Source organism: Neopelma chrysocephalum, unplaced genomic scaffold (genome assembly GCF_003984885.1).
Source record: "Neopelma chrysocephalum unplaced genomic scaffold, ASM398488v2 Primary Assembly neopelma1_89, whole genome shotgun sequence".
Classification (NCBI taxonomy): Eukaryota; Metazoa; Chordata; class Aves; order Passeriformes; family Pipridae; genus Neopelma; species Neopelma chrysocephalum.
In genome coordinates, this window is record NW_020897751.1 from 95,744 (window position 1) to 121,833 (window position 26,090).

Below are 26,090 nucleotides of genomic sequence, written 5' to 3' on the forward strand. Positions count from 1 at the left end.
TTTTTTTTTTTTTTTTTTTTTTTGAGGGGGGGGGGGGTCTTGCCCGTCCCGTCCTGCCCGCGGTTCCTTCTGCCGAAATGTTTTGGCAAGGCCGAGCTGAGCGAAGTTGGTGGGAAAGGGGATGGGATGCCCATATCCCAAGCGAGGGAATGGGATTCATCCGCATATCCCAAACCAGGGAAGGGGATTCATCCCCATGTTCCCAACCAGGAAAACGGCATGGATCCCCACATCCGAAACCAGGAAAGGGGACGCATCCTCATGTCCCATACCGGGAAAGGGGATGCATCTAAATATCCCAGACCAGGAAAGAGGATGCATCCCCATGTCCCAAATGAGGAAAGGGGATGCATCCCCATATCCAAAACCAGGAAAATGGCATGGATCCCCATATCCCAAACAAGGAGATGGAATGCATCCCCATACACCAAACAAGGAAATGGGATTCATCCCCATATCCCAAACCAGGAAAATGGCACGGATCCCCATATCCCAAACAAGGAGATAGGGTGTATCCCCATATCCCAAACAAGGAGATGGGATGTATCCCCATATCCCAAACAAGGAAATGGGATGCATCCCCATATCCCAAACCAGGAGAAGGGGATGCATCCTTATGTCCCATTCCAGCAAAGGGGATGCATCCCCCTATTCCAAACCAGGGAATAGGATGCATCCCCATGTCCCAGACAAGGAAAGGGGATGCATCCCCATATCCCAAACCAGGAGAAGGGGATACACCCTTATGTCCCGTTCCAGCAAAGGGGATGCATCCCCATATCCCAAATGTGCCATCCTGGAAAGCCGGGAATCACATCCCTGAGGGCCATGCCAAACCCAGCACAGCCTCCCTCCCTCCCCTGCGAACACTGATCCTGCGGGTTATTTTTAGCATCCCTCTCCCGAGAGGCCGGAGTGGCTGGTTTCCTCCTCCAGCCGTGGATCCCCCCGCCCGGAGCGCGTTCCCGGCGGGACCGGGCGCCCACATGCAGAAGAGGATGGGCGAGGCGGTGGCCCGTGTGGCCAGGAAGGTGAACGACACGGTGGAGAACAAAACGGATTCCCTGGGTAAGCCCGGAGCTCCGTCTCGGGGCCCGGAGAAGGATCGGGTGTCCGGGAGCAGGGCTCTATTTTTTGCTGCCACAGTCTAAAAAAAGCTGTGGGCATTCCCTACCGGCGCTGCACCCGCGGATCCGGAGGAGGGAAAGGCTCCCCTAAAGGGCTCTCAGCCCCCCAGAGTTAGAGCAGGTTCCCAGCCACGGCACGTAATCCCATGGGACGTGTCTCAGGGATACAGTCCCTCCTCGCAGGCGGTGGCAGGAGCGGGGGTTTCCCCACGTTGCCTTGTCAGATCTGTGTTTTCCTGCGATTTCACCCCTCGTTTCCAGCTCATATCCGAGTGCCGGGAGCAATTCATCAAAGGAGAGGGATGAAAGCCTCTCATTTTCATCCCTGCTGGATTCCCGGTGCTGGGATATAAACCAGCCTACGTCGGGGAGCTGGAGCTTCATCACTCAGCCCCTCCACATCCTCTCGAGCGAGGGAAGCGTGGGAGGACCGAGCTCGTGGCTTTGGGGAGGGGGAGGAAGCAGAGCCCGGGTTGAGCATCACGGGGCCGGGATACGAGGTTTCCATCCCCGGCATCTCCCAGGAAGGGAAGCAGAAACAACTCAGAGCAAAACAAAATCGCCAAGAGGTGAGAAGCACAGCCAAACCCTGTTCCCTTCCTCGCTGCTTGCCATGGGACAAACACCCATCACCAGCGAGGAGCGTGCCCATGGAAAGCCCTGCTCCATCCCCACCAGCCATGGAGGTGGCATCTCTGCCCTGCTCCATCAGCCCCAGGGATTTAGGGACACAGGGAAGGGGCATGACTGAAGTTATTAGACATGGACAGGCTGGGGTTTCCAAACAAACATTGCAGCCTGGAAGTAGTTGCAATGTGATTTGGGGTTGAACGCCTAAGGCAGAACAGCCCTGGCATTCCTGATGGGATCAAACTCCTGGTGCTTGCAGAGGTGTCTGCAAATATCCCTGTAATGGAGAGGAGTAGGCATGGGACAGCACTCAGATGGGTGAATGGAGGAGTAAGGGGTGGAAAAGCAGGTGGAAAGCAGGGCTCCATCCCGGCTGGGTGCATTACAAGGTGCCAGGGTTCTCTCCTGGGCAGATCTGGCCAACTGCAAGCTGATGACCTTCCCTGTTGGAATCTACAAAGCCATGAGGAGCGTCACTGAGGGGATCCATCGCATGTCCCTGGCAAACAACGAGCTCAAGTCCATCACCAGCCGATTTGTCACCACCTTCAGCCAGCTGAGAGGTGAGGGACAGCCACTTCCACACCGCCAGCACCCTCAAAGAGCCCCCAGGGGCACAGCACTGGGGAGTCTCCCCTCTGCAGTTTTCACTCCTCTGTGCTCACACCTCATTCCAAGCAGATTTATTCAGACCCCCAAAAATCCATTTTTCCTTATCGTTCCCACCCCTCGCAGGAAGAGGGCACTGGTTTTGCTCACACCCACCCTCCCAAACTCGTGTTCTGACACCTTCCAGCAGTGGCCAGGCTGCTGTGGGGGTCCTTCATCATCCTCCAGCTCCCTCTAAGGAGCTGGAGCTGCTCCTGCGGATAACGGGGCATGGCAGAGATGGGGCATTCCAGAGCACTGAAGGCACGTTAGCTTGGTGGTGGTTAATTAGTCCCCTTCGTGAGACATCAGTGAGAGTTAATCACTGCAGGAAATGGGGATGATCACCAGTGCCATGGGGACACATCCCTGCAGAGCCCAGCGAAAGCAGCCAGAAGCTGATCCACCAAAATACGGCCATGCCAGCACTCAGAGCACTCAGTACCACGATGCTAAACACTGGAAACTGCACTGGGGCTGCTCTGGCAGCTTATAAAATCAGTTATTTCACTTGCAGAATGTGCCACACAACTGCCACTGTGGTGTGTGTCTGGGGAGGCTTCTCTTGTTGTGGAGCTGGAGCTCCCCTAGGCTGGGGAAAAGAAACATGTTGAGCAAAGGAAGTCAATTTTTGTTTGCTAGACAGCACAACGAGCCCTGAAGGGGAAAAAAATTTGGTTTCCCAGCGAGGGCTTTGTTCCACTAGTGAACAGATCACTCCAGCAATGAACATGTCAGGTCTCAGCAGGGCTGTTGCTGGGTAGAGATGCCTCAGGGCTGGGGACAGCCTGAATAAGGCAGGACCTATAAATACCAGGTATTAGCAGGGGCAGGGCAGCTCCTGTGGGTATTTATAGAGCAGAAAGCCCTGTGTCACTGGAGAAGGGCGCTGGGACACTGGGGTTTGGGTCCTGTTCCCATGGCTTTTGGCTTTGGTGAGGAGTGCTGCTCCTGGCCCCACCAGAGCTCATTGCTAGGGAAACACCACAGAAGGGTAAACTCCACAGAGTTATTTTTCACATATAGGAACTCTTCCACCATTCTGTTTATTCCTCAGGAGGGTTTCAGGCACATGAGGATAAGCCACGATAAGTGTCCATTGGGGAGGTAATTGTGCTGATTTTACTAGGAAATATTCATCATTTCTGCATCCCCTGCTTGCATAATGCAGCACAGGTTTCATTAGCAAAGCCTGAGGAAGCCAAGGAAAACATCCGTCCTCAGAGTGGCATTCCCAGCAGGCAGAAGTACAATGGCATGCCATGGGAAATAGCAAAACATTCCCATTTTTGCAGTTGGAAACCCACTGCTGGACCTGGCAGCCCAAGGGGGACAGAGGCTGTAAATTAAGCTATTCATGAATTATTTCACCACCACCTCTCTTCACAGAACTCAACCTGGCAGGCAACTACCTGCACCGCCTGCCCGAGGAAATCACTTCCCTGCTGCACCTCCGGGCCATCGACCTCTCCCGAAACAGGTTCCGGCGCTTCCCGGAGCCCCTGGCCACTGTCCCCTCCCTGGAGACCATCGACCTCCACGAGAATGAGATTGCAGGTGAGGAGGGCCTTTTCCCACAGGAGGTGAGGGCACAGGGCTGCAGGGGAGATGCTAAATAGCCAGAGCCCCTTTAGCCACATGCCTTTCCCATGTTTTCACTGCACCCCAGGGAAAAGCCGTTGCAGGCACTGAGGGAATCAAGCCCCATTCAAGTTGCCCTATTCACCACACTGGGATATGGCTCTTTCAGGCATCTCCGGCTGGGCTGACTCAAAATCACCAGATTTCTTTAAAAAAGAGACGTGGCTGCAGAGCCCAGCCCCAGGGATGCTGGGCTGGGATGTTTGCTGCCGGGCAGAGCAAGGGCACGAGCCCACCTGAACATTTCCCGGAGAAAATGGGAGCTGCAGCACTACAAAGTCCCCTAAAAATGAAATGAAAGGAATGGTAAGAGCCGCTCATCCCTCAACCCTGCAGTGACAGGAAAATCTTTCATGTGCAAAGCTGAAGGCTTTGGAGTCCCCAAAAGCCGGGCAAAGGGGGCAGCTGTTGCACAGGGATAAAAGGGGATTTATGTAGGAGGGAGCTTTCAAAGAGCCCGGGTTGGAGCATCCCACGGCCCACACGGATCCCCAGGGAGGGGAATATCGAGTCCGCTCGATTCTGCTGCTTTATCTGGGATTGCTTCAGCTGCTGCTGGGAAAGCTGCTCCCTGAAACACGAGTTTTATTCACAGCATCACATCAGCTGCTCCCCAGCTGTGCCTGCAGAAACACTACACGCTAAATATTGCTTCCATGGGAGCCAGAGAAACCAGGCTCCCCTTGGCTGCTGGTTGTCAGACTTGGGAAAAATAAAAAAAGACTAAAGTTTAACAATTTCAAGGTAAATTGTATTAGGGACATATCTTAGTAGTGCACACAACGCTGTCTGGCTTCAGAAAGAGGTGAGATTATCTTATTTTACACATTTTCTGGAAAAGGAAAAGGTAGAGGCTACAAAGCCAGGGAGCTTCAGCCCATTTTTCCAAGGAAACAAAAGTCTGGGCGATCACACTGCTCCTGCCAGTCCTTACCAAATACCTTCCAGGCCCACCTGCACATGAGTTTGTGTTATATGTATTTATATGTGTTTTTACATATTAATATGGTTTTATACTTTAAGTTTGTATTTTTATATATATAAAAATATATATATCCATATATATACACCTTCTCCTCCCATGCCAGCCTGGCACAATAGCGGAAGGAGAGTTAGGGAGAGTCCATCACCTTAAATTTAACTGGCACAAATTTGGGTTTTCCTTAACAGCCAAATAGGATTTCACTACACAGAAATATCCATCAGCTTCTCTGGGTAACCTCACCATCCTCACAAGGAAGAATTTCTGCCTAATATGTCCTCTAAACACCCCCTCTGGCAGCGGGAAGCCACTCCCCCCTATCCTGTCACTCCATGCCCTTGTCCAAAACCCTCTCCAGCTCTCTTTAGGAGGATGTTGGGGCAGGACCATGACTTTCTCCATCAGTGGAAGGCTGCAGATCACCTGGTTTGTGGTGCTGTGCCGGGGCTGGCCCTGCCTGTCCTCCCCTGCCCTCCCGGAGGAACTCAATCCAGAGCTGCAAACCCGACTTAAAAATACCTTCTGAAAAAGGGCTGAGTGACCTACTAAACATATTGAACTGGAGGTTGTAGGTAATGTTTTCCAGCTAAAGGGAAATGAGAATAAAAGGAGATTAATTAATGCCTGCCTGGAGCCTGTGGGCTCTGTGAAAGGAGACATTTTATGCCACAACCTGCCCTTTTCATCTCAATAAGCTCTTAAACCTGGACTGTAATTATGTATATATTACTGTCAGTGCTTTTAACTCTTTCCCTGATAATTAGACTTATATCAAATCAGGGTTTTAAGCTCCCAAATCCATGGGGATGCTTGGATACCTGGAGCTTCAGCTTCTCTTTCCCTTATTCCTTGATTAATAGTTCAATAGAGATGATGTTGAGACTGCTGCCAAGGCTGGGCAGGTCACTGCCGGGGGCAACTGTGGTTAATTTTGTCCTCCTGAGGACATGTAGTGATGGGACAAGGGGGAATGGTTTTAAACTGAAAGAGAGTATGTTTGATTTGGATATTAGGAAGAAATTCTTCCCTGTGAGGGTGGGGAGGCCCTGGCACAGGTTGCCCAGAGAAGCTGTGGCTGCCCCTGGATCCCTGGAAGTGTCCAAGGCCAGGTTGGACGGGGCTTGGAGTAACCTGGGCTGGTGGGAGGTGTCCCTGCCCATGGCAGGGGGTGGAATGAGATGATCTTTAAGGTCCTTTCCAACCCAAACCATTCCATGGCTGTATGGTTCTATCATCACTCTTGATGTGAGATAATGGCACGGAAAAGGCATTTTTGTTAATAACCACAGAGGTGCCAGTGAGTGGGTCTCCACCAGCAGGTTTGGAGGAGCCTCGGAGGAGCTGGTGCCACCAAAGGATGTGGGTAATGCTAAAAGGGAGGCAGCTCTGAGCTGAGCAGGGTTCTTTCCCCTTCAATATGCAGCCATACCTGGCTGTTAGTGTTCATCACCAGCTCCCCAGACGCCTCACAGCCCTTTCATATTCACCTCCTCAGATGCCTCCCAATCCCTCAGCATCCCTTTCATCTGAAGGAACTGCGTTTGCCACTCATCACATTCTGCTTTAATTAGGAAAAGCTTTTTTTGCCCCTTTTTCTGTTTGACTGGTGAAGCCAGCACAAATAATTCAGGCTCAAACACAAGTGCCTTATCTACTGGGAAGCCAGCAACAGATGTTTTGGGTTGTTTACAGAGGAATTTGGGGCTCCCATGGCACAACCTTCCAGCTACAGGCTGCACTATGTGCCCTGCCTGTCCCTTCATGCCGGGGTGAGTCACCACTTCTTACCTGGAATTAAGGTGCAGAGTTGGGCTTGTTTCCACTCAGAGCAAGGCTTGGTCCCTAACATAATTTCCTTAACTCCCTAAATTCAAGCGAAGTGGGGGGAAGCACTTTTAACTTTATCACACTGCACAGACCTAAAAGATGATTAAACAGGAAGATCTGTGAAAAAATAATATTATTTTTGTGCCTCAAGGGGAAAAAAGAGCAAAATGATACAGGAGAATTGCAGTGAAAAAATCCACCATGAAGAAGAGTTATTAAAAAATATCATGTGAAGCTCTGCCTGATGAGAGATGAGCTGCTAAGGAATACGTGTATGGAAAATAGCACTGTTTTCTGGAGGAGAATGAGGGAAAAAACAAAGGCATCGAAGTGTTTGAGCTTTTTTCCAGCGTAAAGTAAGTTTCATGGTCTAAAAATCACATAATCATCCAGCTGTAATCACAACACCACAGTTCTGCTCTAGGTGTTGGCAGAAGAAATGGGAGCTGGAAAAAAAAAGGCTCTTGGTCTTTTAGTGACCAAATTAAGGAGAAATTGGTTTTGGTAAATCAGGTAGGCCCAAAATATTGTGATTTGGAACAAAAAATGTATCACCTTTGAAGGACCTAAATGGTTCTGGTTTTGTATCAGTTTCATTCCTCTGCCGTCAGTGGATTCACATTGGGACCATCCAGGAGACCTGCACCTTTTCTTAATGTTAAGTTCGTAAATGTAATGTTTTCTAAAGGAAAACACCCAAATTCATGGAAATTGCAAAATAGGAGGGTTCCTGTTGATGGCCAAGAGCCATTTTGCAGCCTGTCCAAAGAGGGCAAAGAGCACATGCTCCCCTGTTAGCCTGGGGAAGGTTCCTGGGCATTGCAACACCGGGAATAAAATCAGGGAATAAGTCTTTGAATACCAGTTTAGTGCCCCAGCAGGGGGGTTATTAGGACTGGGAGAACTGGAGGGCAGTGTCCACATTGAATATCATGGTGTTCCTGCAAAGACATTTCACAGAATGACAGAATCATTGGAAAAGGCCTCTAAGATCATCAAGCCCAACCCATAACCATTTGCTTGAGTAGACGTATAATCTGGGATTTTGTTATGTTTCTGTCGCGATCAAAGCCTGCAGAGCGGCAGGAGCAGGTTAAGCTCTGGGCTGTCCATCAAGAGGAGCTTCCCCCGCTGCGCCTCTCCGAATTCCCCGGCGGGAGACGCCGGGACGGGTTCTCAGCCCCGCGCTCTCTTTGCAGAGGTGCCGACGGAGAAGTTGGCGTCCATGGCATCGCTGCGGAGCCTCAACCTGCGGGACAACCCCGTCGGCCCCGAGGTGCGGCTGCTCGTCCGGCCCCTCGTCCCCTTCGACCTGCTGCTGTCACCAGAGGACCCCATCCCTGAAGCCTGACAGGGTCTCGGGGTGCCCGGGCGAGCTGTCCCGAGGGGCGACTGCCCACGAGAGTGGTTTCGCTTAGGTCAGTCCCTGCTGCGCCCCTATTCCTGTCCCAAACCCGCGGCGAGGCAGCCAGTCCCTCGTTTTACTGTAATTAAAAGCAAGCAGCGGGGCTCCTCCGTGAGCGGACGGCTCTGCCGGCTCCCGAGCCAGGGAATCTCCCGCTTGCGTGTTTGGGGGATGCAGAGGAGCTGCAGTGCGTGCGGTGCGAGGTTTGGGTAAAGCTGGGGGAAGTTGGATGTTCGGCTACATCCTTCCTGCCTGGGCGGTGATGGGGAGCAGCCGGGGTGGTGGGGGACATCCCCGGGGCCGTAAGGGTTCGCCCTGGAATCGCTGACATCCCGGTGTGCCAAGTGCCTGATTAAACGCTTTCCTGTTACACCAAGGGGGTTTGTATCTGCTTAAATTTGAATTATCAGTCTTCCCCTTAAAGAAGCCCCTTTGCACTTCTCCACAGCTGCTCACTGCAGCCTCCGGCTGGATTCTGCACAGACCTGAGCAGTATTTCCTTGGCAAAATCCTTGGTTTTCCAAGGATTCTTTTGTTTTCCTTCTGTGTTTTTTTTTCCACCATGGAAATTGGAGCAAAGCAGTACCAGCAGGTCCCCACACGCTGCTCACCCCGTGGGTGTCCCCAGGTGTGTGCACCCATGTTCTCGGTGCTGTGGGTCCTCAAGAAGTGCTGTTTTCTCTCCCAGGAAGAAATGTCCTGGAGAGAGCGGCTCCTCGGTGGCAGGGAGGCCACTGCCGAGCACACCCGTGTCCCAATAGCAGCTGCCTGCAAAAAGGAAAAACACAAACTCCTGGGAGAAACCACAGGTGTTATCTCAAAATGGTTTGTTTAAACATCTCCCTCTTTTGCTCCTTTGGGTTTTTTTTAAGAGACAAACACTTCCCAGTGGCGTGAGTCCAGCCAGGACGGGTTAATCCTGTAAATCCTTCTAGACTTGCCAAACTTTGGTAAAAGACCATGGTAAGAAGCGGGTTGTTGATGTTGGGAATAATGGAGCAGCTTGGAGTCAGGACCATCATCCCTAAAGACCGTGTTGCTTCTCCCTACTGCATGGGGTGATGGAGGGGGGTCCTCCCCACCCGCGTTGTGGTTCCTGGCATGTTTTCCGCCCCGGTGTTGCTGGGGACACCGGTCATCAGCTGCCAGCATCAGTCCGGGGACCTCGGAGGCAGCGAGGGGGACGTAGACCCCGACCCTTCCCAGGGGAGCAAACCTGCTCCCTCTCTCTCCTGGTCTCCGCGGGCCCCCCGTCCCCGCGCTGGCTCATCCGCGGGGGGCTGCGTGTGGGTCCCCCGGTGGTATCCATGGCGATGGGAGGCTGTCCCCCCGCCGCCCCCTCCCCTTCTCCGCTGCAGCCCGAGCAGCCGCAAGCGGCGCGGCGGCACCGCGGCAGCGGCTCCGCGGTAGCGGCACCGGGGCTCGGGACCGGGGGCGGGGAACCGGGGGAGGGACGGGGGGAAAACAGCCCCCCACCCCCGGCGGCAGCACCCCACGCCAGCGATGCAGCCCCCGGAGCCGGGTCGGGCCGGCGGAGGTGAGTACCGAGACCTGGTTTGTTTTATTTTATCCCCCCACAGAAGCCGTCCACCCCGTCCCCAGCCCCCTATTCCATCAGCCTAGTCTTTTCCTGCGGTGGTTTCCCACAGCCAGGCAGGGAGGCAAGCGGTCCCTCGCCCCCCGCCCGGTACCCCCTTCCATGCCTGCATCCATCCATCCATTCATCCATCCACCCATTCATCCAGCACCAACCCTGGGTGCTCAGCCACTCCTTATTTTCCTTTCCCCGTCTTCCACCTCGCTCTTTAAACCACCTCTAATTCCACAGGACACCCACCTCCCGCTAATGCTGCACTGCAGCCCAAAAAAGGTTAAGTCCAGCAAAGTTTTGGGGTTAATATTGTACATTTTGGGCAACCTCGTCACAGTCTTTGCTCCTGCTAACGAAGGAGCACTCCTGCTAACGAAGCTGGGTCATGTGAGTGCGTCTGATGCCGACTGGCTGGAGAATCTTGCCCCCAATCCCGCTGCTTTCTTGCCTCTCCAAGACGCTCCTTCCCCTGTGTCCCTGGGCTGCAAACCCGTCCAGCACCTTTCCAAAGCCCGGCTGGAAACGTCTTGCCCAAATCCTGCACCCCGGACGCGGTCATAGGGGCTGGAGGGGGCCTCCCTGCGTGCAGGAGCCTTGGAGAAGCCGGTAGTCCTGGTGGCTGGGAAAAGCACCTTGGCTGGCGAGCTGAGCACCGGCACCGGCACAGGGATGGGGGGATGCTCCAGCTGCCCATCACGCAGCGGCTTTGGGGGCTTTCTCAGAGCAGGGCTGACCTGCAGGCAGTTAGGCTGAACCTTGGAGGTAAAATATGCCTTTTCTTGCCTTAAAATTGCAGGCTGGGTTTTCCCGGAGTCAGTCCCGTCACCACTGCAGGCAGCTGCTGCTCCCGGCATCCTCCCGCGTCCCTGCCCGCGTAAGGCTGGGGAAACCCGAGGGTGGGAGCTGCCCAGACCCGCTCGCCGTTAAATCCGTAGTGACAAAATTCCATCCCCCACTCCATCAGAAGCTCCCAGATAATGATCAGAGTCATAATTATTGCTTTATATGTTAAACGGAGGGCAAGGTCTCCTCTGCCCCAGTCCCTCTCCCTCAGGTACTGCAGGTTTGCCAGGGAGAATAAGATTTTAGGGAATCTCAAACTGTAAACCTTGGAAGCACAAGGAGAAGCAGCAGCAGCCAGCCGGGAGCAGGGATCCCGGCCAGCCGTGACGGGGACCACATGGATACAGCTTCCCATAAGGCCAGAGCACTGAAATGTCAAGATGGGGATTTATTTCCTTGCTTTATCCCTAAAAAACCCCATGTGATCAGGATGCCTTCTGGGCTGCTCTAACTCCTCATCAAAAGAGTTATATAAATAAGAATGACTCAAAAGCTAATGATATAAAATAATGATTCACCTGACGTGCTGCAGTACCCTGAGCTGTGTAACCCAAGGACAGGGACACTTGCTGGGGCACTGCAATGATCCCAACAGGACGTGTCCCAGCCAGGCTGGGCATTGGAATAAACATGAAACCCCCCCTCTGAGGGCATTAAGAAATGAAGGGAATAATTGCTTTACCCTCTCCCAGCTTCATTTTCCTGCCTTCCCTTCCCCAGGCCCTTCCAGTGGCACCTGGTGGCCAAATGACACCACAAGCTACAGTCACCTCCTGAGGGAGAACTACACCTTCCTGGCCTACTACCAGCACTCCTCCCCTGTGGCCCTCATGTTCATCCTGGCCTACACCTTCATCTTCCTCATGTGCATGGTCGGCAACATCCTGGTGTGCTTCGTCGTGGTGAAGAACCGCCAGATGCGGACGGTCACCAACATGTTCCTCCTCAATCTGGCCATCAGTGACCTGCTGGTGGGCATCTTCTGCATGCCCACCACCTTGGTGGACAACCTCATCACAGGTGAGCGGGGCAGTGGAGGGGCGAGACACGAGACAGGGGAGAGAAAGTGGTGGGGGGAAGGAACAACCCCCACTCACCTTCTGCCCCCCACGCATGAGGCCAAGCCCCGGATGGTGTTTTTGGTGAGGATGAGAAGGGCAGGTGGTGGCCACTCAACCACACCTGAGGAAAGGTGTGATTTCACCTAGAGCTCCTATTTTAGGGGGGAAACATCCTTTTTTTTTTTTACTTTGAGGTTTTGACTATTTTTGGCAAAATAATCTTAATGCTGCATTTGCATATTTATTTAAAGTTCAGCCCTTCTTCATCAAGCAACCCTGAAAAAAAACCCTCTTCTTCCTGCATCCATCTTCTTCCGTGATGGCTCAGCCGTGCCCGTTGCCCTTTCCAAAGATAAGGGATGACATTTGTCAGAGTTCAGCCACAGAGGCAGCTAGGCCACAGGGCAGAGTTTGTGTTTATTGATCATGGGGCGGGACATATTTATTGCCTTGGCATTGGGGTCAAGAAACAAGATGAAAGTCCTTCTGATTGAGGATCCCAAGGTAGGTCCCCATGATAACAGCTCAAGCCCTAGACAAGGGCAGGAGAAATGGCAGCCACCATCTTCCTTGAGTTCCTAAGAGTGTAATATGCATCTTTTTTTACCTATTTTGGGTTTTTTCTCCAAGCATCTGTGCTGCAAAAGGCCGTGTCCATATGAGCTCCCCTTTAGAAGCAGGATTTAGCATCCCCCAGCAACAACAAAGTGGATGGGGACATCTAAAGGGAGCTGGCCAAGCCCAGGGCACCTACAGCCTCCACGGTGTCCCCTCACAGGTTGGCCCTTTGACAACACCATGTGCAAAGTGAGTGGCCTCGTGCAGGGCATGTCTGTCTCCGCCTCCGTTTTCACACTGGTGGCCATCGCCGTGGAGAGGTACGTTGGCTTGGGAATGTGGGAATGTGGGGCCAACTGCCTCCAGCAGGTTCAGGTGTCCTGTGTGGTTTCCATCACGGGAAAGCTCCTGGGGATGTCAGGAGCGTGTCCCAGCTCTCCATAAGGACCACTAAGCTGCCCATGGGGATTCCAGCAAGCTGTCCTTCCCCACCGTGAAAACACCAAAGCTGGACACACCCCAGCCTACCCCTGCCACCAAAAGTGTTACATAAAGAGCAACCCACCTCACCCTCCCTTCACCCCCCCCGGGTCCCGGCTGCCCTCCTTCCCCAGGGATGTCCCAGTAGGTGCCCAAAGCCACTGCCATCTGCCCTCCCACAGGTTTCGCTGCATCGTCCACCCGTTCCGGCAGAAGCTGACGCTGAGGAAAGCCCTGCTGACCATCGCCATCATCTGGGTGCTGGCCCTGCTCATCATGTGCCCCGCTGCCATCACCCTGACTGTCACCAGGGAGGAGCACCACTTCATGGTGGACACCCACAACAACTCCTACCCTCTCTACTCCTGTTGGGAGGCCTGGCCCGAGACGGGGATGAGGAGGATCTACACAACCGTCCTCTTCTCCCACATCTACGTGGCCCCGCTCGCCCTCATCGTCGTCATGTACGCCCGCATCGCCTTCAAGCTCTTCAAGTCGGTGGCACCTGCCCATGGCCGGGAGGAGCCGGAGGGAAGGAGGATCTCCCGCAGGAAGGCCAAGGTCATCAACATGCTCATCATCGTCGCCCTCTTCTTCAGCATCTCCTGGCTGCCCCTCTGGACGCTGCTGCTGCTGACGGACTACGGGTGGCTGAGCGAGGGCCAGCTCCGCCTGGTCATCGTCTACGTGTACCCCTTCGCCCACTGGCTGGCCTTCTTCAACAGCAGCGCCAACCCCATCATCTACGGCTACTTCAACGAGAACTTCCGACGAGGCTTCCAGGAGGTCTTCAGGAACCCCCCCTGCTTGCTCCGGTGCCGCCACCGCAGGCCCTACACCCCCCGGAGCCACGGCCACGGGACCTTCCTCGGCACCCGCAACCGCGTCTTCACCCAGGCACGGACCAGCGACTCGCCCCCCGCGTCCGAGTCGGGGCCGCTGGCCCTGCGCCGCACTGGGCCCCCTGCCTGGGATGGCTGAGTGGCCTCTGGACTGAGGGCTTGAGGGGTGGGGAGCGGGGATTTGGCACCTCATGGGCCACAGGTCACTGAAATAAAGGCGCATCCCACCGATGCCACGTCCCTGCCTTGGCTCCTCCGCTCCCCCCCGCAGCACCATCCAGAGGGCCCCAGCTGAGCCCCCGGCACCACAGGGCCCTGTGCTCTGTCAGCACCCCCTTCATGCAGCTCCAGTCCAGCCTTGGGGCCATGGAGTGCGGGCACCAGGGAGCAGGGAGGGAGAATGGGCTGTCCCGGGCTGTGCCATGCTTGGAGAACTGTGCAGGCCTTTGCTGGCCCATAGCAGGCTGTGCTGGCCCAAGCCATGCCGTCACGGCCGTGCTGCACCATGCCATACCATAGTGTTGTGGCCATCTAGGCTGGACCCAAGCCATGATGGGCTGGCTGGACCAAGCCGTGTTGTGCTGGATCAAATCATGCCACGCTGGACCAAGCCACACCATGCTGGATCCTGCCCTGCTATCATGGCCATGCCAGACCATGCCAAAGCACACTGCTGTGGCCACAGCGGACCAAGCCACCCCATTCTCTTGTGGCCATGCTGGACCGTGCCACCCCGGGCTGTCATGGCCATGTCGGACCATGCCACCCTGTACTGCTGTGGCCATGCTGTGTCATCCCATGCTGTAATGGCCGTGCCGTGCCAGACCATGGCAGTTCATGCCACCCCACGCTGTTATGGCCATTCCATCCCATCCCACCCTATCCATCCCATCCCATCCCTGTCCCTGTCCCTGTCCTATCCCATCCCATCCCACCCTATCCATCCCATCCCATCCCTGTCCCTGTCCCATCCCATCCCTCCCTATCCATCCCATCCCATCCCTGTCCCTATCCCATCCCATCCCATCCCTCCCTATCCATCCCACCCCTAACCCTATCCCATTCCATCCCACCCCATCCCATCCCTATCCCATCCCATCCCATCCCATCCCTCCCTATCCATCCCATCCCTGTCCCTGTCCCTGTCCCTGTCCCTGTCCCATCCCATCCCATCCCATCCCACCCCATTCCCGCCGCGTGGCGCAGGGCGGTCCCAGTCGCTCGGCGGCGCGTGCGCAGTGCGCGGGCGGGGGGGGCGCGGCGCGGCGCATGCGCGGAGCGGCGGCAGCGATGTCGGGGTTCAGCGTGGAGGAGCGCGCCGCGCCCCACAGCGCCGAGTACCGGCTCTTCTTCAGTGAGTGCCGCCCCACACAGCGCCACGGCCCCCGCCGGGCCGCGGGGGAGCCTGCCGGGCACCCTTCTCCCTCGCCCGCATCGCTCCCCTGCGCGCCCGCGTGGGTCCTGCCCGCGTGTCCATCAGCATCTCACTCGCCCCCCCCCGCTTCTCCCTTTGCCTTGCAGAGGATGCCGCCGGGCGATACATCTCCCCCTTCCACGATATCCCCATCTACGCGGACGCCGGGAAGGTAAGAGGGGATCCTGAAACACCCAGGGGATCAGGAGGTCCTGGAACATCCAGGGAACAGGGAATCCTGAAATACCCAGGGAACAGGGAATCCTGAAATACCCAGGGAACAGGAGGTCTGAAATACCCAGGGAACAGGGGATCTGAAATACCCAGGGAACAGGAGGTCTGAAATACCCAGGGAACAGGGGATCTGAAATACCCAGGGAACAGGGGATCTGAAACACTCAGGGAACAGGGGATCTGAAATACCCAGGGGGTCCTGAAGCACCCAAGGGATCAGCGGGTCATGAAATACCCAGGGATCGGGGATCCTGAAAAACTCAGAGGCTGGGGGATCCTGGAAAACCCAGGAGATCAGGGGGTCCTGAAACATCCAGGAGGTCCTGAAACACCCAGGGAACTGGGGGTCTGAAGTATCCAGGGGGTCCTGAAACATCCAGGGGGTCCTGAAACACCCAGGGAACACCCGGGGGAGGCTCCCAGCTCCCCACACTGCAGGAGCACCTGAGGAGGCATCGCCTGACTGTGCAGGGAGTGGGTTTCTTGCTGTCCTGGCCTCGGGTGGAGCGACCCAGGAAAAGAGAATGGGTGATCTCATTCTCGTTTTTCCATCTGAGATGTGAGTGGTTGACTTGAGCTTACCCATAAAGGGGTTTTGGGTTAAAAAAATCGGTTTTCTGTTCAGCTGTAATATCTACATCTAATCCTATGGGTGCTGCATATTTCAGGCTTGGGGTTTGACTGCAGTGCAGCCACTTTATGCCTGCAGTGTAATCCAACACTGAACAGAGGGCAAGGATGTTGAATTCCTGCTTTAGCATCTCCTAGGACCTTGTGCCTCTCAGAACCTGCCCCATGCAGTGCTGCAGGGCTTTCACATCCTTTCAGCAGCCAGCTGTGAGTCAAATTAGGCTGTTCTGAACCAAAAAAGCCCCAGCTCCAAGAAGCCAAAATGGTTGTGATTCATTTTTCACTGACTGCATTTTCACTGGTACCTTGAGCTCTCTGACTGTGTTCCGTGCTGTTGTAGCTCATCTCTTCTTTTAATATGTACTAAAAAGCTGTGCAGCTTGAGAAATGCAGTGGATGAGCTAATGTTCATTAGACAGAGATGTAATTCAGAGGTGTAGAGTGGTTCTGGGAAAGGAAAAGAATATTCTGAGTTGAGAGATGAACGTCTAAAAGAAGCAGCGGATTGAGCTACTGAGGTGGAGGTGATGGAGCTACCTGAGGTGCTCCAGGAAGCCTGAGGTGGCTTTTGCCTGCTCAGAAGGGAAATGATGGATTGTAGTCATCAAGGACAGAGGTGAAGCAGTTCCTATGGCCAAGTGGGGAAGCAGTTTTCAGTGCAGGTGTCCGAAAGGTAACTCCAGACAAGGCAAATCCGGATAATCCTGCTTTGCAGACACTCGCAGAACAGGGGAGGAAGGAGCAGGGGAGTGAGCACAGGGGTGGGGAGGATTTCCGTGGACTGGTAATGCTTAACAGGGGAAACCAAGCTGCTGGTGTTTACCTGAGGGCACAGGGCTGCTGCCAGCACCTCTGTGCCAAGTCATTCAGAGAAAAGAGTCCCAGGCGCTGAAGGTCTCAGTCCCCGAAGTTACACAATGGTGCTGATCACACCAGGCCTCCCTCTGTGGCTCCAGTGCCTCTGCACTGAGCAGGTGGGTTGCCAGCTCTGTTATAGAGCCCAGCTCGGAGCAAAAGGTTGTCTCACTCTGTCTGGGCTCCTTGATCTTTATCCTCAGACTCCTAAGACGCTGAGAGGATTGCAGGGTGTTTTTTCCGGTCTAGGGCTGGGCTGTGTTGGTCTTATCTGTACCTGAGTGCCTTGGAACGACCTTGGGCTGCTCACTGAGTGTCTCAGGCCAAGGCAGATCTGACAGTGGGGGAAGTCCAAGCCTTACAAAGATGCAGCTCCAAGTCACCTTTCCCTGCCTGCAGGGCCGTGAGCACCCTGCCCAGCCTGACCGATTGCCTCATTCCTCTGCTCCAGTTAGGAATAAAAATAGGGTGTACCTTTTTACGTGCAAAACGCAAATGAGCAGTGACCCCTGCAATTAAGGGGGGTAATAAACCTCTGCTAGGGCAGGGTGTGAGCAAAGTCAGTGAGGTAGCAGTGCTTGTTGCACGCTATCAGTCTGATAATGGCGCAATACAGGTTCGAGGGACTTTGCCGTGCTAATACGGCTTAAGGTGGGGATTAGAAACCTTGTCCAGGCTAGGGAGCAAGGTTTGACTTTTTGTTAAAAAGCCATAATCTCTTCACACAGCAGATGTTAATGTTCAAGTGTGGAAAAGCTTTTCTGGATGAGGAGGCTGACACTGAGCTCTCAAGAGCCCTCAGCCCAACGGGATCAACAGGAGATGTTTTCAAGCATCACCTGTAAACTAGATACTGCAAGATGTGGTTCTGCATTTCTCCTCCCACACCTTTATCCTCACACCATGCCACTAACGAGGTCTTCTTTTATAGGAGTGCCAGCTTGGAGAGAGGACATCCTTCCCTGCATCATGACAGATATTTGGGAGCGATGCCCTCACTCATTCAGGGCAGTACATAGATACCCACATTATTAAGTTGGTGGCTTGTTCCTGTTAGTCTTATCTTTTCTAGATGGCCAGAGCGGCCCTTGCTGGAACATTAAGCACTTTGTATTTAATAAATATGCCCCAGACCTCATTTTGTTACGTCCAGGATAGTTTGTATGCAGCTGTCTTCAGTTCATTTAACCTGCTGTTCTGTATCCTAGGAATGTGATGGGGATGTTTGTGGGTGGCAACTGATGGAGAATGTGGGGGTAACCTGGAGAATGTGTGGGTAACCTCAACCTGGCCTTTGCTGGGGTCTTTTCTGGGATTCAGCTTTGAGTGATGACGTGTGACTGGCTGGGCTATGGGAGTTTCATCAGCTGCATCAAAAAAAAAACCCACAGAAAAAAATCTTAGGGTTTCATGGGAGCTGGCTGGCGTGTGTTTCCTAGTTTAAAGTGTGGTCTTCCTTCCCACTCATTGATGTTTTGCTTTCTTCAGAATGTGTTCAACATGGTTGTGGAAGTACCTCGATGGACAAATGCTAAAATGGAGGTAACTACACTACAGTTCCTAGCAAAGGGGCTTGAGCTGACTAAGTCTTAATCTTTGGCTCTGCTGATTCTCTCCTCAATCCCACCTCCAGAATCAGAGTGGTTTCTAACTTCTCCTGTCAGCACTTGTTCAGTGCTGGAGGTCTGGCGTGGAGGCTGAGATTGCAGAAGTTTGCCTGGGTATTCTTCTGTGGCTTCTGATTAAAGCAGCATTTTATGGCTCTTAACCCCATGTGATTCTGATGCTTGGGAGTCTGCTGAAAACTCTATCCCAGGAGATGGCAATGCAACAGGAAAATGGAGCTGTTCAGTATCTGCTCTTGCCTTCAGGGTCAGCTCCTGGTCTCTTGGCTTGTCAGTTCCATTAAAAAAAAAAAAATCACTTGTTTTTTCCATAGAGAGCAAAGCAAAGGGATTTATGCAACTTTTCTTTCAGATTGCAACAAAGGAACCCTTAAACCCAATTAAGCAAGATGTGAAGAAAGGAAAGCTGCGCTACGTAGCCAACGTGTTTCCCCACAAGGGCTACATCTGGAATTACGGTGCTATCCCCCAGGTACTGTGATCTGTCCTGGTGGGGAGGAGGGAGGATGCCTGTTATTGCCACTGTATTAACGAGCGAAGAGCTCAGCAAAGAGTCTGGCCTGGAACGTGGCATTTGCAGCTGGATGTATAATCCTGCTAATTGAGAGAACCCGTCAGGAAAACAGGGGTCTGTCTAAGCAGAAATCCCAAGAGTTAGGCTTCTAGCTGATGTTATAGACAAGCTCTCAGAGGATGAGCAGCTGCTGATAGTGAGGTACCTGCTGTGCTGCTCCTCTCCTTGGCTGGACAGTAGCTGGCAGGTCCCTGGATGAAGGAGGCTGTCACTGTGCATCTGGCAATGCAAGGCCTTCAGTTCCTGCCTGCTGAAGCACAAAGAGCTGAAGTTTTATCCTAGTGGTACAGGATTTAGGCTGAATCTTTAAGAAACATTCTTCTTGCCAACACCCAGCACTGCACAGATGTGCTTTCTCAGAAGCAAGGTGGGACCAACGGATAGGGGCATCTGGACACATGCTCTTAACCGGCTGGGGACTGCTAGATAAAGGGGGACTTGGAGGAAGGCTGTTTGCCCCTGATGTTCTCCAAGGCTGGGGTTTCCTTCAGAGAGATAAACTGTCAGTGTCAGATCCCAGGGAAACACTGAATTTGGTAATTCTAGTTTTGATAGCAGTGCATGCTGAGCGTTGTCCCTACGTGACTTCACACAGGCTCTAAACTCGAGTTGTTTTCTGCTCAGATGGATTCTGGAGCCCATTTCTTTGTGCAGAGTTGCATCATCTTTTGAAGCCTTTGCTCTGTCATGTGTTAGTGGATCAAAGTTGTTTATGCATCAGGAGCTTAACACTTCCTTGTAGAGAAGTGTGGTAGCGATTGTGAACAGTCCTGCAGCACCACCCAGGTGTCACTACACCTTCCTGAACACTTTGGATCCATCACGAGGTCTTTACTATACCAGTCCTGTCCTGGCATGCAGGGATTTGGGAATGACATTCCTTCTTTTTATATCTTAACCACCTTAGAGGTAGATGCCCCTTATGATGCAGGTGGGCATGGAGTTCTTCTGCTCCTGATCAGAAGCTGTTGTTTTTGGAGTCAAATGCCTTCTGCAGTCCTGTCTTTCAGTTCACACTCACCACTGTGGGTGAGGTGGGACACTGGGTAGCACAGGGTGTGGGGCTCTGCATTCTTATCATTTTAATTGTTTAATTAAAAGGAAACAATACACCCTGTCTGTCTTCCATCTCTGCTGGACTGCTATCTGGAGCTCAGGAAACTTCTGTTAAGAAATGAATAGGGAGAGGAACAGGCAGGCAGCCAAATCAACAAGTGTTCTTTATAGATGTGAACTTCACCTTTAGGCAGCTGTGGAACAGAGGAGGAAGTCTGGAAAGTTGTTGGAAAAAGCTTTGTTGAAAGGTTTGTTGGTAGAAGGGAGCAGCTGACCCTTGGCAAGATAAGACCTTTTAACTGGGATTCAAACTTAGCAGGCACAAGTGAAAAAGGAGCCCAACCACCAGTCCTGAAAGCAAGTGCTAAGTGGGCCATCATCTGTATCTTCCAGGCACTGCATGCCTGAAACAAACCTGCTTTTTTTTTTTTGGAGTTCTTATTTGCAGGTGTGGTTGACTTTGGTGTTGGGTGTTGTTTTTTTTCAGACTTGGGAAGACCCAGGTCACAAGGATGAAAACACTGGCTGCTGTGGAGATAACGATCCCATCGATGTGTGTGAAATTGGGAGCAAGGTAACGCATTCTAAGGGGTAACTGTCTTCTGGAACCTGTAATTAATGTCTCCAAAGTCAATTAGCCAGAGACATTATTTATTTCCTACCTCCTCCACCGTAAGGATGTGATGTTTCCCTCCACTGCCTCTGAAGATTGTTGTTGAGATGAGCCGAGGCTTATGAGCTGCTGATAAGCCAGACCTAATTTCGTGGTACCTGACTGCTTGCTGAGCTCTTGCACAGTCTCCTGTCGTGCATTCCTTGGATGCATCAACAAGGACACCAAGGTCTTTGTCCTTGCAGGTCTGCTCCCGGGGAGAAGTCATCAGAGTGAAGGTGCTGGGCACACTGGCACTGATTGATGAGGGAGAGACAGACTGGAAGATAATTGCTATCAACGTGGAAGACCCAGAAGCAGACAGCTATAATGGTGAGTTACAGGAGGGAGGAGCAGGATTAGTGTTTCCCTTTCTCCCAAGAGAGCCTGCAGGGGCCTTCCAAGCCAGGACACAGGCTTGCTCCTTCTGTGCTGTGGTATTAATCAGGTGTGAAGCTGGAAGGACAGCAGAACACAATGTTTTCAGGCCTACAGCAAAACATTTCACTGCTGTTTGTCACCCCTTGTCAGTCCCCTGCACAGTGTGGCATTTTGAAGCAGTGTGGCTGTCCAGCCTGTCCTCAGAGTCTCTAATCACAGCTAAATGTGTCCAGGCTCCTGGGGACAATCAGGACATACTGTGAGGATGAAACACGGACTTCCCTGTGCAGACACTCACTGTGTCTTTAGGGGAATCTGTCTGAAATGTTGCTAAGGCTGCTTGAGGAGGGGCTGAGAGGGGGACAGCTCAGAGCAACTGGGTAGAGGTGAGTAAATGCTGTTACTGTTTCTGGCTAACAAACCTCTTCTCCCCGCCTAGACATCAATGATGTCAGAAGGATGAAGCCTGGATACTTAGAAGCTACCGTGGACTGGTTCAGAAGATACAAAGTACCTGATGGAAAGCCAGAAAACCAGTTTGCTTTTAATGGAGAATTTAAAGACAAGGTAGGATCAGCTGTCTTTGTGCGAAGGCACACTGTCCACACTGAGCTCGGGGTGTGTGGGGACACGAGTGAGTAGTGGGTGAGAGAATGGATTTTTACAGAGCTACTGGTAGCTGACTTCAGTCATCCTGCTGTTTTTCCAGCCTACCACTCTTGCTTGTTTCCAGCTTGCAGGAATACTTGGAGAAAAAGCATGGGGTTATTGCCCTGGTGCTGTTGGATATTATCAGTTTTTCTTCTAGATGTCATTCATGTGGAACCACCTCAGGGCTGGGAGCTTCCGTGTCAGAACCAGGGTGGAAAACACTGGGCTTATTTGCTCCTGCTCTGGAGCAAAGGCAGCTTGACATCAATCACCCTTTGCTTCCCTTGCTCACTGGCTTTGTTCCACTGCAACCTGGTGCAAGTTAAACTTAACTCGGGAGTTAAACCACTTCTTCCTTCAGGCGTGAAGTGTTCCCTCACGCCCTTTGAGTAAGGCTCTGCCTTGGCAGCAGTATTCCCTGGGTCGGATCAGATCATCTGCTGCTCCTGAGTGGGTGAAATCCTGCTTCTGTGCCCTGCCTTCTGCCTGTTCTGGTGTGCCTTGAGGGGGTTAGTGAGGTAACTCAACTCCCAGAGCTCCAGACTTGGTGCAGAGGAGGGGAATTCCTCCAAAGCACTGTCTGGGAAAGAAAACAGAAGTCACAAAGGACTTGTCCCTTTTGGCTGTAGCACAGCACTAGGTTGGTTGGGCTGGGACATCTCACTGCCCCTCAGGATGGGTGAAACCAGAATCAAGGCAACCAGAAAATCGGGATAAGAGAACCTCGCACGTGTTCTGCAGTGTTTTATTTGGCTCTGTAGGGTATCAAACCAGGATATTTATTGCTGGTGTTCACACTAACAAAGAACTGTGTGTGCTTCCTTCTCTAGCTGGCAGGTTAATGCTTGAGCATATGCTACTCATTCTTAAGGAAAGAAGCTGATATGCTTGGAAACAAATTCACTTTTAAATAATTGCAGAGCTTGATTAGCTGCATGTCTCTTCCTGTTGGCCTGAATTATTTGCCTGGAGTGGAGGAGAGCTCCTGGATAGGTCTGGATCAGCAACTGCTGGAGACAAACCGAGTGGGAGGAGCAGTGGGGTGGAGGTGCTTTTCTGATGGAGCAGCACTGGCCCGAGACTGGAATATCTGTGTTCAGTTTCTCTTGGCCTCCAGCTGGCTCGGTGACCTTGGTGTATCCTCCCATCTCAAAAGCAAAACAATTCTCCTTGTAAAATCCTGGTTGTTTCAGCTGTTGTGCACTGGGAGGTTGCTGCTCTTCCTGAACAGCCCAGTGACAGAGGAGGTTTCTTTCAGCCTCTTCCATGGTTAGAGCTATCTACAGTCAGCCTGTAAATACTGTTCCATGTGACTGACAGTCTGGAGGAAATGGTCTGGTGCTGCCACGTAATGTGGTGTTTGTTCTCATCTCCACCCTTAGGATTTTGCTGTGAATGTCATCAAGGGCACTCATGAACACTGGAAAGCTTTAATAGCAAAGAAAACTGACGGGGGGGAGATCAACTGGTAGGTTCATGCTCATAGTACTGTGCACCTTCCTTTTCCCTGGACAAATAACCCTGGAACTCCCTTTCCTGAGTGGTGCCATGCCCTCTGTTAGCTGCTGGCTGTCTCCCCAGGCCTTCCCCCTCAGCTTGGCAGCTTTAACAATAATCCTTAATATTCCATTATTTAATACTCCCGGGGGAGGGACCGGGCTTGCACATTCTCACAGGGGTCCCTCTCTCTTCTAGCACAAACCTGACGGTGTCTGACAGCCCCTTCTGCTGTGGCCAAGACTGTGCAAAAGCTACTGTGGATGCAGTAAGTACAAATCTGAGTGCCCAAACATCAGGAAAAGTGATATAATTTGTATGAACTGCCCTCTCTGTGTGAATGGCACATTGCATGCTCAGAATTTTTTGGGTGACTGAACACAGCACCTGTGTCTGGTCAAACAGGATGGATGGTGGAGCAAGCCAGACGTTCCTCCAGAGGCTTCTCTTGCCCTTAGTCATCTGGAAGATGGAATCCCAAATGGACTTTGTGTGAAGGACTAAACTTCTGAACCAAAGCTTGGCTGTCAGCTTTTCAGAGAGTGGTTAAATATTTGGCCTTCCAAGAGCTTCACAGAACTGGTCCCTCTTTGAGAAAAGAGAGTGTGATTCCCCAGAGCCTTGCAGCCAGGGACTTTGCATCCTTTGGAATGAAAAGCTTGATGTTCCCTGTGTAGTACTGCTGTCCAGCTTCGGGAATTAATCACATCTCACTAGGCTTGTAAAGTGCTGTTGGCAACCCGAAAGGGGTTGGAGGAATGGGACAGGAAAATCAAAGTGCAAATCTTGCCTCGGTGTATGGAAACATTACTGGAAACCCGAGGCTCTCTGTAGCCTCGGAGAGACTTTTAAAACCATCACCTTTGTTTTTAAAGTGCTGGTATCCTCTGGTGGCATTCTGATTAATTTGTGTGTTTTTGGAAGCACAGCCCCTGTGGAGGGAGTGTCACCACCCAGGGATCCTTCTCTGGTTTTGGTTGTTAAAAGCTCTTCAGAGGAGTTTTCCCAGTGCTCTGTGCTTCTATTCCCCCATCACATTGTAGGTTTATAAAAAAAGCAGCTGCTCACACCTGTGTGGATGTTGGAGTGGTACCTGCTCGTGGTGGGAAGGAGATGGCACTGCAGCCTGTGCTTGGGGCAGAGCACCTCTGGCATGTGGGGCATCTCTGCAATGGGGAGGCTGTGGGGATGGCAGGATGCTGCTCAGTTATTCCCTCACAGCTGATCAGCACTGGCTGCCACAGGATCTTAAATGGTTCTCAGGGAAGATTTGTGCAGCCCTGCGTGGTGTGTGGAGAGCTCTGGGTGTAAGGACAGCCTTGGTCAGCAGCTGCTCTCTGATAACACCCCTCTTGTTTCAGGCACCGCCGTGTAAAGCTGCCAACCCGATCCCACCCGAAGGTGAGTCTCAAAACCCACCTTTACATCCCAGTGCAGAACAGGGGCTTCCTCAGAGGAATTATCAATAGGAAAATGAGGGGCTCAAGTGAAACCTGGACGTTGCTGTAGCCAGGGCAAGGCCCAAGGGCCGAGTTAAGGAGGGTGTTGAGAGCCCACTGCTGCATGGCAGGAAGAGGAGCTAGGCTGTCACTTCCAATCCCTTCCTGGGGAATAAACCTGTGGGAAAATGGATGTCTTGGGAGTCCCAGGTAAAATGGCTCTGCCTCCCTGGGTCAGCTGAGCCAGTGGGGCTTGCTGTCCTTGCCTGAACTGAGTAATGGATGCCCCTAAATGACAGCCTGAACCAGGGTGACTCCCTGGGGAAAACAAATCCATGTAAACAGGGCTGTGCAGGAACCTGTTTGCTGTGCTGTGGAGCTGTTGGCAGGAGCAGGAGGAGGCCCCTGAGCTGGGGGTGACACACACACACAGTGCCACGTGACTCCTTAATAACCGGGTAGCTCACAGAGGACTAACCCCCTCCTTTTTTTTCTGCCCCAAACAGTTGACAAATGGTTCTACTACGAGAAAAACTGAGCCCCGAGGATGGCGGCGAGACAGCCGCGTCCTTCCCGCTGGGGAGTCGCCACATGCAGGAGTAGCCCAGAAAACATAGCTTCAGTGTCAACAAGGAGACCTTGCCTGTAACTTTGCTGATTAGAATTACGTACCTAGCAGTGACGTGTCGGCTGTGCTGGGGTCTGGTGGAGGCCAGAAGACATAATTTATAAAATCCAAACACCCTGCTTGCGCGTGGTCGTGTGGTGTGCTCTGAATCGTGACGGGAGATCCTTCACCTGGTACGTGTATGGATGCTAGAAATAAAAACTACTGAGTCTGACTGCTGTGGCGTCCCCTCTCCTTCCCTTCCCTGAGGCCAAGGGGTCACAAAACCATTTAGGTTGGAAGAGAACTCGAGCCCAACCTTGGACTGGTCATCAGCTAGACCAGAGCACTGAGTGCCACGTCCGGTTGTTCCCGTGGACACTTCCAGGGACGGTGACTCCGCCACCTCCCCAGGCAGCCCCTCCCAGTGTTTAAAATCGCTCTTTCTGTGAAAAAAATTCATCCTGATGCCTGACCTGAAACCTCGAGCGCACGTCCTCTCGTCCTGACCTCTGGGGGTTGTGACTGGGAGGGGAAGGTGTTTATGGGGTATCGCAGTAGCGCGTCCCTCGAAGGCGGAGGGGTGGCGGGGAGGTCTGGAACCCCCGTTCCCCCGATCACCGGAGGGTCTCGAACCCGCCTTCCCCCCCCCGATCTCGGGCGGGCCTCGAACCCGGGCCCCGGTGCCGCCGCAGCCCCTGCGCGCGGAGCCAGCGGGGCCGGAAGTGGGCGGGGCGGCGCTGACGCGTTTCCGTCGGGCGCTGGCGGCGGCCGCGGACGGGGCTGGGTGGCGGCGGCGGCCCGGGGGCAGCCGGGGGTGAGCGGCGGCGGGGAGCGGCG

The 26,090-nt window shown here is 53.0% G+C and overlaps 4 protein-coding genes across 5 annotated transcripts in view; all 4 read left to right on the forward strand.

The window, feature by feature from the left end:
* Positions 1-972: 972 nt before the first annotated feature.
* On the forward strand, positions 973-8,637 carry LRRC20 (leucine rich repeat containing 20). Of its 2 annotated transcripts, none has more exons than XM_027692918.1 (4): positions 973-1,068; positions 2,171-2,320; positions 3,795-3,962; positions 8,036-8,637. In XM_027692918.1, exons 1-4 carry the CDS (start codon positions 987-989, stop codon positions 8,197-8,199), a joined length of 564 nt encoding a protein of 187 aa, XP_027548719.1. In that variant the 5' UTR covers positions 973-986; the 3' UTR covers positions 8,200-8,637. The 2 variants fall into 2 exon arrangements, with proteins under 2 accessions (XP_027548719.1, XP_027548720.1); XM_027692919.1 differs by having other exon boundaries at positions 8,055-8,637.
* Positions 8,638-9,694: 1,057 nt separating this feature from the next.
* Positions 9,695-13,867, forward strand: NPFFR1 (neuropeptide FF receptor 1). Its single transcript, XM_027692915.1, has 4 exons — positions 9,695-9,797; positions 11,415-11,714; positions 12,534-12,633; positions 12,976-13,867. The coding sequence occupies exons 1-4, from the start codon at positions 9,764-9,766 to the stop codon at positions 13,772-13,774; spliced, it is 1,233 nt and encodes a 410-aa protein (XP_027548716.1). The 5' UTR covers positions 9,695-9,763; the 3' UTR covers positions 13,775-13,867.
* Positions 13,868-14,890: 1,023 nt separating this feature from the next.
* Positions 14,891-25,482, forward strand: PPA1 (pyrophosphatase (inorganic) 1). Its single transcript, XM_027692917.1, has 11 exons — positions 14,891-14,989; positions 15,157-15,221; positions 18,257-18,310; positions 18,746-18,865; positions 20,511-20,597; positions 20,882-21,008; positions 21,496-21,623; positions 23,090-23,175; positions 23,403-23,472; positions 24,566-24,605; positions 25,150-25,482. The coding sequence occupies exons 1-11, from the start codon at positions 14,905-14,907 to the stop codon at positions 25,179-25,181; spliced, it is 894 nt and encodes a 297-aa protein (XP_027548718.1). The 5' UTR covers positions 14,891-14,904; the 3' UTR covers positions 25,182-25,482.
* TYSND1 (trypsin domain containing 1) overlaps positions 25,191-26,090 on the forward strand; it is a 5,735-nt gene continuing 4,835 nt past the window's right edge. The window contains exon 1 of the mRNA XM_027692937.1: positions 25,191-25,196. Within this exon, the coding sequence (XP_027548738.1) occupies positions 25,191-25,196 (6 nt within the window). The remainder of the gene's footprint in view (positions 25,197-26,090) is intronic.